This window comes from Podospora pseudocomata, chromosome 4, assembly GCF_035222375.1.
Source record: "Podospora pseudocomata strain CBS 415.72m chromosome 4, whole genome shotgun sequence".
NCBI lineage: Eukaryota > Fungi > Ascomycota > Sordariomycetes > Sordariales > Podosporaceae > Podospora > Podospora pseudocomata.
Window position 1 is genome coordinate 838,574 of NC_085888.1, and position 12,123 is coordinate 850,696.

Below are 12,123 nucleotides of genomic sequence, written 5' to 3' on the forward strand. Positions count from 1 at the left end.
AGTGGAGACTCAGCGCCGATCCTTCGGCGGGACTGGGGGCAAGGCGGACCGGCCAGCCCGGGACGGGAGGAACCAGGCCGCCCTCAGGAGTAAGCTTGAAACAAGTCAATGCATGTTTTCCTTGAAAAAATCATTATTCAAAATGCCCCATCATGTCGTGTCGCTGCCTGTAGTGGGACTATATACACATCCATCATTTGACCTATGCCGCGCTTAGCAGGTGAACACCTTGGGTCCTGGGACGGTGTAGGACTGGAGGTTGTTGTAGATCTGCCCTCAAAGTCAGCATCCGGTTTTCCGTCAATACCAACACCGAGACTTACGTTGGCAGTGTATCCGGGGTCGGTAGCCTTGAAAGCGCCAGGGATCTTGACCGTGGGACTGGGGCTGGAGTTTCCACCACCGGAAACGTTGATTTGCGCGCAGCTGATATAGAATTGGGGGGTTGAGCCTGGATTGTGTATGGCGAGGGATTGGATGCGGAGGAGGTACTCTCCGTTGGGGATGCACCTGGGCAGGTTGGCTTGGTAGGATGCTGTGAAGATGGGATGTTAGCATGCTGATGAGCTAAGGTAGTATGAAAACAAACACGACGTACATCTCATTGGCCAGGATGATTGGCCGCCGTTGATGGTCGGGCCCCAATCGTAGATCTTGAACCATTCACCGGATCCGTCGTATTCTTTAACTGAGCCAGGCGCCTTCGACATGTAGCTGAAAGAAGGTTAACTGTTATATCCAGTCCGAAGATGACGGCATTTCATACAGAGAAATAGGTCCTTGGTGGTACACAGCTTGATCAGTGTAAAAGGTCACCGAGTCTCCAGCCTTAACATTGACAATACTGGTGCTAGCACCTGAGGCTCCTCCGACATTGCAACGGAGATTGTTGTCTGACAAGCTGGTCACTGGCGAGTTGTGGTTGTTGTTCTTGCGAATGTGTTCGAAGACGCCGAACTTTGTTGAGCCAACACCGAACTGCTGGAAGATGTAGTGGGCTGAGACATCAGCAACACCCAGCGTAAGGGCAGTAACAATGGGGAAAACCTTCATGTTGATGGTATCAAAGATGAACTAGAGAAATTTCAACCAAAGTGCTAGGTTTGGTCTTGAGATCCTTAACTAGCTGATTAGGACACAGCTTTGCCAGTATACCAGTATATAAAGAAGAACAAGACGGCCATTTCAACCACTGCGGATAACATTGGGCCGCAAATGCCGGGTTGAAAGGATCAGAGAGTGTATATGAAACGGCCCGTCTGTGGCCACGATTGGAGTCTTTAGCTGTCCATGCTATCGTGATGAGCCAGTCAAAGCTGCAGACGAAGTTAGCAATCCAGGAAAACTACATCGTCGAGGATGGGTGACAAATGAGGTTGTGTGTGCCCCAGATTTTCTGTCGAATGAGAAGCTGGCTGGCCAATATCAACCCGCACGTTTTGATGGAGACCATTGATGCCGTGCTCTGACACTCTTGTCTGCAACCTGAGTGCCGAACACTGGCTGAGATAGAGCTCTAACAGATGAGAGCTATCGATCTGACTTGGCTACCCATCGAATGAGAAACTCATCACTCCTAGCTGAAATCATGAACCTCTGTCTACGAACTGAAAATCACTTGCAGCCGACGAATACCTGCTTGCATATCTGCAGATATAGCGATCTGGTGCCCTTGAAGCTGGAGCGAAAATGGCGGAGACAAGCATCCGGTCTAAAACAGGCAGAGAAGTGGTTCCTTCCACAGACTCGAGACTGCACTGAGATCACGGGACATGCGCAGGCAGAACAAGCAATGCAGAGAATGCAATCCGGCAGTCAGGTCACGGGAGCTAGCTTGACAGTTGCACGGCAGTTGAAGGGTGCCTGTCTACATTGCTGCTACCCCTCCAACCCCTTCCACATGCTGTTGATGGGCACCAAACAGGGCCCAAGCATCTTGGGTTCTTGGTCAGCCCTTTATCACAGATAAATATATGCCTTTGTGCGCCCTGGCGTTCTGCTTTTGCAGTTTTTCTGTTCCTTCTTGCATATTTTCCCTCACGAACACGACTCTCACCGTTGCCAAAAACCGAGGACATCGACCCTCCGCATATCGATCGATCGAAGCGAACGTATAAAGCAGCCGCCATCAGCCGCCTCGTTTATTATCCCCAGAAACGCCCATCGCATGCTCTCCCCACAGTTCGACCGACAGACCTCCCCAAACAGGGGCGGCCTCGTGAGCAATCGCCACGGTCTCAATCCTAGGGCTGGCCCGACGGACCGCGAGATCTACTATACGCAAGTTGATTGGGTATAGCCTGATTGAAGAGCAAAATGGGTCGCCAGCATCCGTTAACGACTACAGCGCCAGTAGACGCTGGTGGCTGACTGACGGGACTTTATCCAAAGTGGGGGAGATTACAACCTTGAGCACCACTACGGAATTTTTTCTGGAACCGGCCAACCCCGAGCCAAGGACTTCCCAAGGACCCCCTCTACCGCGCCGCTCTGGAGCCGCTGGAAATTCCCCGTTGTTGCCGCTCTCTTTGCCGCAACGCCGTTGAGATTCACCTTCGTGGAAATACCCGGATTTGGCCTCTTCGAATCAATTCGAACTTCATTCAGACCCACCGAATCAGCCACGCCAGGAAAGAGGGGTTGGGGATTTCTTCACTGACTCGGCTGTCCGCCAGCCAGTATTCTATGTTGCATTCAGGCGGCGCACCGATTGTGGGCACCCCATAATGCACCGTGATCTTTGTGATCTGCAGCCCAATGCTGCTGTTTTGTTCCGAGGCACCTGAGATTGGAGCGCAAACGAGTCCCCTGAGAATGGAGACAGACAACGTCAGCGACTATGCAGGCAAGATTACCGGTTCATACATCAATGCTTGGCCATGAGTCGAAACGTCCCGCGTCGGCGTCTGCTTCCGTTCGGTGCCTTGCCTCCCCTGAACTCCCCTGCCTCCGCGTGCCATGCCGTCTCCTCGCCAAACTCATCAGCTTCTTCCGCCCTGGGGAAATCTTGGGGAAACCCCACCGCGCGGCTCCTTCTCCAATCTATCTGCTCCCTTCATATCAAGCATGGCTTTGCCAACGCCGCAGATCCCATATTCTCCTGGCGGAGGCTATACTCTGGTCATGCAGCCCAATTTATTTCCCTACATCTCCTCCAAGTCATCGGCTCTGATTCTACCGCGGATCCATCCTATCGGTGACATTCCATTTGTTTTCCCCGGACTGCGCTTCCGTGATTCGATCCTGGGAATGCGGAGTCAGGCACAGTCAGCTTACGCTCGCGATGTGGTTATATCCATGGCCGCTCCCCGCCTGAGACGTTTGTATCTAGAGGCTGGCTTGTCTTCTTTGGCCCAGCGCTGAATCCAGAATCGTCCTGTGCTTTGGCTGTTCTGGAAAGTGACAATGAAGTTTCTCAGCCGTGTTGGCGCGACTGCCCTCGCGGCGTCGCTTTGTAGGTGCTCCTAATAAGTTTTGTGATGGAAATCCGGCTGATATTCGACAGACCTGCAGCATGGCATCGCGCAAATGACTGATGGTACCTACACTGATCAAACGTCCGGCATCAAATTCAAGACGTGGACTCAAGGCACCGAGGCTACCGAAGCCTCTCCATTCACCTTCGGTCTGGCTCTCCCAGGTGATGCTTTGACCAAAAACGCCAACGAGTACCTTGGTATCCTCGTATGTGGATCATCTACCCTCACTTCTTCTTGTGCTGACAGAGAATAGCGCTGCAAAATCGAAGATGCCGCTGCTCCCGGCTGGTGCGGTCTTTCCCACGGCCAGGCCGGTCAGATGACCAACGCCCTGCTCCTCGTTGCCTGGGCCGCTGAGGGAACTGTCTACACTTCTTTCCGCTGGGCCACCGGCTACACCTTACCTGGCCTCTACACCGGCGATGCAAAGCTGACCCAAGTTTCTTCGAACGTCACCGACACCCACTTCGAGCTGATCTACCGTTGCCAGAACTGCTTCTCCTGGAACCAAGACGGCACTAGCGGCAGCGTCGAGACAACTCAGGGATTCCTCGTTTTGGGCCACGCGGCTGGCAGCTCTGGTCTGGAGAACCCAACCTGCCCTGACCGCGCCACGTTTGGCTTCCACGATGCTGGCTTTGGTCAGTGGGGTGCTCCCTTGGAGGGTGCCACTTCCGAGTCGTACGCCGAGTGGGCTGAGCTTGCTACGACTACTCCTGAGACTGACTGTGAGGGGTAAGTAGCGGTACTATCAGTTCGGGAGGCGTGATGCTGACGATCCTCTAGTACTGGTCCTGGTGATGCTGAGTGCACTCCTGCTCCCGAAAAGGTCTACGACTACATCGTTGTTGGTGGCGGTGCCGGCGGTATCCCCGTTGCCGACAAGCTCAGCGCCGCCGGCCACAGCGTCTTGCTCATCGAAAAGGGACCTCCTTCCTCTGGTCGCTGGGGTGGCACCATGAAGCCCAAGTGGCTCGAGGGAACCAATCTCACTCGCTTCGATGTCCCCGGCCTCTGCAATCAGATCTGGGTCGACAGCGCCGGCATTGCCTGCACTGATACTGACCAGATGGCTGGTTGTGTTCTGGGCGGCGGTACTGCTGTCAACGCCGGTCTCTGGTGGAAGGTAATTTCAAACTCCAAGCCCCATCCTGCAGAAAGCTTGCTTACAAATAAATCAGCCCCCCGCGTCTGACTGGGACTACAACTTCCCCGCTGGCTGGAAGTCCAAGGATGTTGAGGCTGCCGCCAACCGTGTCTTTGACCGGATTCCTGGTACATTCAAGCCATCTGCTGATGGTGTCCTCTATCGCCGTGAAGGCTTCGATGTTCTTTCCAGCGGCCTGAGGAAGTCGGGCTACAAGGAGGTTGTTGCCAATCAGTCGCCCAACGAGAAGAACGGCGCGTTTGCGCACACCCACTTCATGTTCCGATACGGTGAGAGAGATGGCCCGCTTGCCACATACCTTGTTTCAGCCAACAACCGTGACAACTTTGACCTTTGGACTGGCAGTGCTGTGCGCAGGGCTATCAGAACAGGTGGCAAGGTAACCGGTGTTGAACTCGAATGCTTGAGGGACGGCGGCTACAGCGGTGAAGTCAAGATTAGCGCCAAGGGTGGTGTCATCTTCTCTGCTGGTACTTTTGGCTCTGCCAAGCTTCTCATGCGCAGTAAGTCCTTCTTGTGGGCTTTCTCAAGCACCGAAAGCTAACACACAATGACAGGCGGTATCGGTCCCCGTGACCAGCTTGAGATCGTTGCCGGCTCCAAGGACGGCGAGACCTTCATCTCTCGGGGTCAGTGGATCGACCTCCCGGTCGGCTCCAACCTGATTGACCATCTCAACACCGATCTTATCTTGACTCACCCCGATGTCGTCTTCTATGACTTTTACGAGGCCTGGACTGCCCCCAATGAGGGTGACAAGGAGCGTTATCTCAACAACCGCACTGGTATCTTGACCCAGGCTGCCCCCAACATCGGACCCATGGTCTGGGAAGAGGTTACTCCTTCTGACGGCATCCCCCGTCAATTCCAATGGACTGCCCGTGTTGAGGGAGATGGTCGCATCACTGACTCCCCACGTATGTTAGCCCTTCTACAATGGGTAACACCCACAAGCTAACAGATTAGATGCCATGACTCTCAGCCAGTACCTCGGAAGAGGTGTCGTTTCCAGAGGCCGGATGACCATCACCCCTGGTCTCGCCACCGCTGTTTCCGAGCACCCCTATCTCCACAACGCTGGTGACAAGGAGGCCGTTATTGCTGGTATCAAGAAGCTTCAAGCCGCCCTTAACGTGATCCCCAACATCACCTGGGTCCTTCCCCCTCCCACCGGAACTGTTGAGGACTATGTTAATGGCGTAAGTCTTTCCTCATTTACGCGCCATGAACAATGGCTAACATTGTCGATAGCTCCCTGTCTCCCCATCCGCCCGTCGCTCCAACCACTGGATGGGTACTGCCAAGCTTGGCACTGATGATGGTCGTGAGGGTGGTACTGCCGTAGTTGACTTGGACACCAAGGTCTACGGCACTGACAACCTCTTTGTGGTTGACGCCTCCATCTTCCCTGGTATGTCGACGGGTAACCCGTCTGGCATGATCGTCATCGCCGCTGAGAAGGCTGCTGAGAGGATCTTGGCCCTCAAGGCTTAAGTAGGAGTCAAAATGGAATGTATAAATAACAAGGTGTAGGTGGTAGGAAAGTAGCAAAAATTGTACATGAGCTCAATTAGTACATGATGTTGAATGGGACGTAACAAAGTGGGTTGCTGTACGGATAGAATATCGTGTACAGCCGAAAGGGTGTATTGATACTATATCGGGGCAGACAGGATATGCTGAAAGATGTCGTTATGAGACTTGATTGTTGAGATACCTAAGACATACAATGAGGAGGGTGATGACTGGATGTAGGTATACAAGTATGAAGCCCCTGAATACCCGCGGGACATACCTGTCTGACCTCGGTGCAATGACCCTCGATAGGAATTGATACGGTTGATGGTTAAGAACTGGCTGGATTAATGAGTTTTTCTCAGTTGAACTTGCCTGTGACACCACAGTTGTAGCGAGTAATATCAATGTCGCCGTTCCTCTTCTCTTTTTGCCTACCCACAGCACTGTCTCACTCTACTATTACTCGACAACACCATTATCAACGACTATAGCGATGTCACACGCTTCGATGCTCAGAACCGCTACCGTGCTGCTTTGTCTGGCGGTAGGCTTTCTCTAATGAGCGTGGCCCAGAAACAGCACTTTTCCCAACATTTATACTTAAACATCTCAATCCCGCGGTTTCTTAGACAATTGCAAAGGATCTTGTTAAGGCAGATATACATATAGCTATATTAGATCTGAATTTGGTCAGTTCCGGAGCCGCGCATCATTTGTATCTGAATTACGTGGATGCCAAAAAGTGTGGCTCAAGGTGCCCAACGGTGCCTAACCTCGTAGGGGTTTTCTGTGACACCTACAACGCACAACATCATCATTATGCACGCATCTGCTATGGAGTGTAGATTTCTATATCACAAAGGCCTTGGCAAAAGAGCATAATAATATCTTTTAAATTTCCAAGACTACTTTTGGCTCGGAAGCTCCAACTAATCTCCCAGATTTCCACCTTCAATATTCATTCACTTACAGCCCCTGGCGCATGCAACATCCATCTCTTGGATGGTCGAGATGCAACATCTGACCCTTTCTCTTTGTTATCTGCGCGCTTCTCAGCACGTTCATCCCTGTTCCTGTTCTTTGATATGGGGCAACGGTCGACAGCACCGTTATAATACTTGCCCCCCGGGTTTTCTTTTGCTTCCAACGCCAATACCATCAATCCCAAGAAGGCAAGCCTGACTTCATCATGCCCATCAAAACTCAATCAACGTTCCATGGAGAAAGTATGGCTCTTTGTCGGACTAAGCCAATAAGGCGTGCTTGTCATCAGCCAGATTTGAAAAACGATGTGTTGAACAACCGGCGTTTTAAGTACGCCGTAAAGTGAGCGGCGAGTTTTACGAGGCTCTTTTCCAAGTCAAATTTTGCATGGGGATATTCCCCAGCGCGACGATCATTCATAGTACTGGCCTTTGCCTCCTCGAGCTCATCCTTTGATAGGTCTCGAAACACTGCTGTTCTAAACTCTTCGGGCTTTCCTCTAGCTGGGGGATCGCTCGGTTTGCGAATATTTTTGCTTGTTAGAGGTAGAGGCTTGTGGAAGTGGCTTGACTGGTGATAGAAGGGCATCCCACACGTTGCTGGGGAGCAACGTACGGTTTTGACGGTGCGTGTACCATGACTGTTGTTTGGCCCTCTATTGTGCAACACAGAAAGTCTGACAGGGAGAATGCGCTGCAGGCGAATAAACGGAAGAGACAAAATGGAAGATTGAAAAGCTTTTGCAGGAATCTGTGTGGGTGCCATCATGGCTCCTGCCGGTTGTGCTAATTAAGCCTGTCACTCTTTCTTAATTCCGCCTCTCAAACTGCCCTCGCCTCGAGGTTTTTACCGTCCTAGTAGGAGGGGAAGAGGAAGGTGTTTAGGAAACCGGAGCGGCAGGAGTGGGATGGGAAGGTGGAGGATAGGTTGATAAAGCGGGTTGATGGGGTTTGAATGAGCAGAGGACCTCGTCTACAGGATTCGGGGGTTTGCCCGGTTGGGTGTACTAGCCTTTAAAAAGGGTACATTTACTTTTTATGAGGTGACAACGCCTTGGTATTGTCTGAAGTCAAAAGCTAATTAGCAAATATTTCTTAGGTTATGTAGATCTTGAGGAGACCAGACGCTGTGGAAGTAGAGTTTACGTCGGCGACCGGCTGGGGAAGTAGATATAAATGCGGTAACGTGCGTGATAAGCGAGTGACACGGATAAGCGAGTGACACACTTCCCCCCACAACACAACACCTCCACCTTCAACATCACTTTCTTCCACAACACAATATGACCTCACCATCAAAAGAAGGCAGGCTTATTATGGCCCTTCAAGCTCTCGAAAAAGATAAAGATCTGAGTTTACGAGCTGCAGCTAACGTCTATAATGTTGCTTTCAAAACCCTTGCGCGCCGACGAGCCACTGCCAGCAGAATAACATTATCACGCCCTGCATGCCTCCACACTCCTCCCACCTCCTTCAACCACTCGATGTTGGCTGCTTTGGGCCGCTAAAACAGGCGTACGGTCGCCAGATCGAGGCTTTAATGCGCATACATATCAATCATATAAGCAAGCTCGAGTTCCTCTGTGCCTTCGCGAAGCCTTCTTCGCCTCTATAACAGAGAAGAATATACAGGGTGGCTTTGCAGGTGCTAGCCTTATATTTCTAATTCAGTTATTGTAGTTTCCTAGTGTTGTGGTTGTATAATTGAGGATAGTTATGGTGGGGTGGTGGAAAGTGTGTCGCTCGCTTGTCTGTGTCACTCGCTTATCACGCACGTTAGAATAAGATGTTATAGTACCTTAGCTAGCCCTACATTAGGGGGAGATAGCAAAAGAAGTGTACCCAGAAACGTTGACATCCCCAATAAACTGTCCCATAAACATCACAAGATAATGGGGATAAGATTGTAAATGAGTCTATCTAGAGGGCCCTATGCGTTGCTTCTTGATGGGAGAGATTTACAAAGACAGCGTTATAAAAATAAAGTTAAAGAGATGTATTATCTATCTAGATCACCATCGGTTATAGCATAAAAGCCCACCAAGCCTCTCCTTCTTGCTCCTCTGGGAGCTTAGGCAGTTCGCTCCCCTGCTCACGAAGCGCAAGTGTAGAGCTTTGTGACCCTAAACTCGAGATGCTTGTGTTTGTTTCGCCGGAGGAATGTAGAAAACACTATCTACCGTTATTGTTGTGGATTGTGAGGTAGTGCTTCCGTCAGAGCCGCGCTGTTGTTGATAGTGTGACGGATGCTTTCCGGCTCCCTTTCAACATCTTAAGCATTAAGTTGCGATTTTTGGGTCTCCGGTCTTGCTGATACTTCTCTTGGAAGATCCATTCGCGTACAGGTGCGTATTTGTCATTGTTCCCCCAGATCTCTTTTAACCATTGTGCATATTGATCCTAATCACCTGCATGCCAGGCTTTGGATATCAACTCGCTCCAAGCACCAGTCGTGAGTTCATTGTTTTTCAAAAGCTGGAAGGGCCAGTACTGTAAGATGGGCGACATTGGCTTCTTCTTTGGTGGCAGTAGCTTCTTGGGCTGATCTGCACGGTGAAGAGGATGTACCTGCTTGTTGTAGTAGTAGAACAAACGGACGGCTGTGAAGCCTATAAAAGCAACCCCCGAGCTCTTGTCTTTGCGAATGATGATTTTACTCGGATCGAGATTGTCCAAGCCAATGAGACGCTGCCACCACAAAAGTCGCTCCGCGTCAATTACGCGTGTCAGTACAGACCTGCACTCCTCCTTGCCGACGTCTTGCTTTTGCAGGATTATATCCTCCATGGCGTCGCCGGTGACCCGCTCGAGAAGGGTCATACGCACCAAACGTAAACGGTCCGGAATATGGGTTTCGACCGCAAAAGTCCAGGCATCATAGTATTGGGGCGCTACCCTATCGAAAATAGATCCTTCCTCCAGGTGATGTTCCATGAGAATGTAGGACCTGGCTTCGAGGGCATAATTCCAGTCTGCGCGGGTCATGCAGTCCATATCTTCATTGTAGTCTGAGTCGTCTTGGTCTGGGTCAGTTTGGTCCGAGTAATCAACCCCGTCGTAGATTTTGGCATGCGCTGCTCCGATGGGTTGCCGTTAAGGTGGCAGACCACCACAGTTGAACCACGTCCACGGTTTTTCTTTGATGGAATAAACTCATCAATTACAAGTATCTTTTGATCGTGGTCGATGGGTCTAACGTTTCCCAAGGACAAGGGTCCTGTGCCGGGTTATTTAACGCAAAGTGGAGGCGATGGTCTCGATGAGCGACGTTGACTTCGGGAGTATTTCCCCAGTATATCTGCCCAAAGGGCTCCGGTGGAATATGTGTTCGAATGTTGAGCTCGACGCCGGCTGCATAGCGCTCGCTGGGAGGGGGATCTGTGTTGATCCCATTGCGCAAAGGTGGTGTTTGCAGAAAGCTGGTGTTCGTGAAAAAGAAAATCGAATGCCCAAAAATTAAACAGGAGAGAAGTAGGCCAGCGCACACCACCGTTAACCTGCCACAAATGTGGCTTAGGGTTTGGAAGTGACGTTAGGCAATAAAAAACACATGGGAATCTGGTGGTGGCAGCTGTAAGAAATTAGGCTTCACTTGGCACTAAGCGCCACTCCCGGGTACATGATTTGTTTTCATGCTCAAGTATCCTCCTTAAACACTCCCCGCCCTGCCCCTGACCCTCTTTATTTTTGCAACCATCCTTTTACCCCTGACTGTTGCCCTGCCATCATTGGATATGTTTTACTTTGTAAACCGAGCACCCCGCTCTTGAGAATGCGGGTGCCTGATATTACCCCGCATTTGCCGACATGAAGAGCTGCTGTGCCGTGAAGAATGGGATAGTTATGCCCTCGCCCATCTGACTTGCGGAAGTTGCTTTACTGTTCGGCATCATATACCAACCTGGGAGTTTCTAGGCGGCTTTCACCCTCTCCCACGCGACGACACACCATGTCACTCATAGAACTTCCAGCCGAGATCCTTCTTCAAATCTTCGACCATGTGGGCTCATCATACTTCCGCTCAGATCTATCACGCCTCAGAGTCTGTAAGCGATGGAACGGACTTGCCCATATCGTGTGCTTTCGCGAGGCCTGCATCACGACCAAGATGCTACGAAGAATGGCGTCGTCTCCGTACGCGGAGTCAAGTCTCCGCGAGATGGAGATTCTCGACCTGAACCTGGAAGGCTTCGGCACTGTCCGGCCGGGGACTGTCTTGGACCCAAAAGATTCCAGCTGGAATTACGTCCCGGATCAATCGTCATTGCAAAGGAGGACAATGGAACTAAACGACGATCTCGTCCACCTCGCCACCATCATCAAACAATCCCGAAAATTACGCACCCTGCGCATCAAAGCTATCAAGCCATCGAACCCTGTTTTTGAAATCCGAGAGACGTACCTCTTCCCATCCACGTTACGCGCCTTGCTCCTATCAACCAGCAACCTGACCGCCCTGGAGCTAGACCTCTACGGTACTCGACCAGAACCAGAGGGTCATCCCCACCACGGCGATGACGGCCACGTCTGCCCGATGATCGGCGCGCTTCTCCCAACGTTGCAGCGTCTACGGCTGCGCGTGCGCACCATCTGCGCCGATGCCCTTAAACCCCCGCGAGACTTCCCCGGTCCTCTTCCTTTGCGTGTGCTGCTCGTTGACTTTGTTTTGACCGAGGAGCTGGCAAACGAAAAGTCAAGGTTCACCGCACGCTGCGGTGGCCCGGGGAGATTTGTCAGGTTGGCCCAGGTGGTGAGAGGGGTTGTTCTGAGCCGGGCGCGGGCTCTTTTGCCACATATGTCTGCTCCCAAGATGGTGAGGATACTGACGCGTACGTTTTCGGGCGATGAGATTCAAGGGATTAATGTGTTGACTGGTAAGAATATTAAAGTCAAAAAGGATGCGGAGTGGGATGGTGATTCTGAGGTCATGATGGATTGAATTGTACCTAGGAAAGGGAGGAGTTCAGGATTCGGG

The 12,123-nt window shown here is 51.4% G+C and overlaps 3 protein-coding genes across 3 annotated transcripts; 2 read left to right on the top strand and 1 right to left on the bottom strand.

Annotated features, from left to right (window-relative positions):
- Positions 1 to 11: 11 nt before the first annotated feature.
- QC762_000270 (uncharacterized protein) lies at positions 12 to 1,845 on the bottom strand. The gene is made up of 5 exons (XM_062882768.1): positions 1,623 to 1,845; positions 767 to 1,547; positions 599 to 714; positions 324 to 535; positions 12 to 270 (listed from the first exon to the last, which is right to left on the bottom strand). Exons 2-5 carry the CDS (start codon positions 1,051 to 1,053, stop codon positions 214 to 216), a joined length of 672 nt encoding a protein of 223 aa, XP_062743235.1. The 5' UTR covers positions 1,054 to 1,547; positions 1,623 to 1,845; the 3' UTR covers positions 12 to 213.
- A 55-nt stretch (positions 1,846 to 1,900) lies between these two features.
- Positions 1,901 to 6,254, top strand: QC762_000280 (uncharacterized protein). Its single transcript, XM_062882772.1, has 8 exons — positions 1,901 to 3,454; positions 3,506 to 3,684; positions 3,733 to 4,214; positions 4,266 to 4,605; positions 4,661 to 5,150; positions 5,205 to 5,564; positions 5,614 to 5,846; positions 5,899 to 6,254. Exons 1-8 carry the CDS (start codon positions 3,406 to 3,408, stop codon positions 6,139 to 6,141), a joined length of 2,376 nt encoding a protein of 791 aa, XP_062743236.1. The 5' UTR covers positions 1,901 to 3,405; the 3' UTR covers positions 6,142 to 6,254.
- A 4,843-nt stretch (positions 6,255 to 11,097) lies between these two features.
- Positions 11,098 to 12,087, top strand: QC762_000290 (uncharacterized protein; the record flags this gene model as incomplete). Its single annotated transcript, XM_062882773.1, has 1 exon — positions 11,098 to 12,087. One exon carries the CDS (start codon positions 11,098 to 11,100, stop codon positions 12,085 to 12,087), a length of 990 nt encoding a protein of 329 aa, XP_062743237.1.
- Between the last annotated feature and the right edge of the window lie 36 nt (positions 12,088 to 12,123).

What these genes read in the sequence shown, in the direction of transcription:
- QC762_000270 (XM_062882768.1), bottom strand. Translation starts at nt 1,053, where the DNA reads ATGAAGGTTTTCCCCATTGTTACTGCCCTTACGCTGGGTGTTGCTGAT. An exon ending in ATCATCCTGGCCAATGAGAT is followed by an intron (nt 536 to 598) that starts GTACGTCGTGTT and finishes CCATCTTCACAG; the next exon opens with CATCCTACCAAGCCAACCTG. An exon ending in ACCCCGGATACACTGCCAAC is followed by an intron (nt 271 to 323) that starts GTAAGTCTCGGT and finishes CTTTGAGGGCAG; the next exon opens with ATCTACAACAACCTCCAGTC.
- QC762_000280 (XM_062882772.1), top strand. Translation starts at nt 3,406, where the DNA reads ATGAAGTTTCTCAGCCGTGTTGGCGCGACTGCCCTCGCGGCGTCGCTT. An exon ending in TGCCCTCGCGGCGTCGCTTT is followed by an intron (nt 3,455 to 3,505) that starts GTAGGTGCTCCT and finishes GATATTCGACAG; the next exon opens with ACCTGCAGCATGGCATCGCG. An exon ending in TTGAGGACTATGTTAATGGC is followed by an intron (nt 5,847 to 5,898) that starts GTAAGTCTTTCC and finishes CATTGTCGATAG; the next exon opens with CTCCCTGTCTCCCCATCCGC.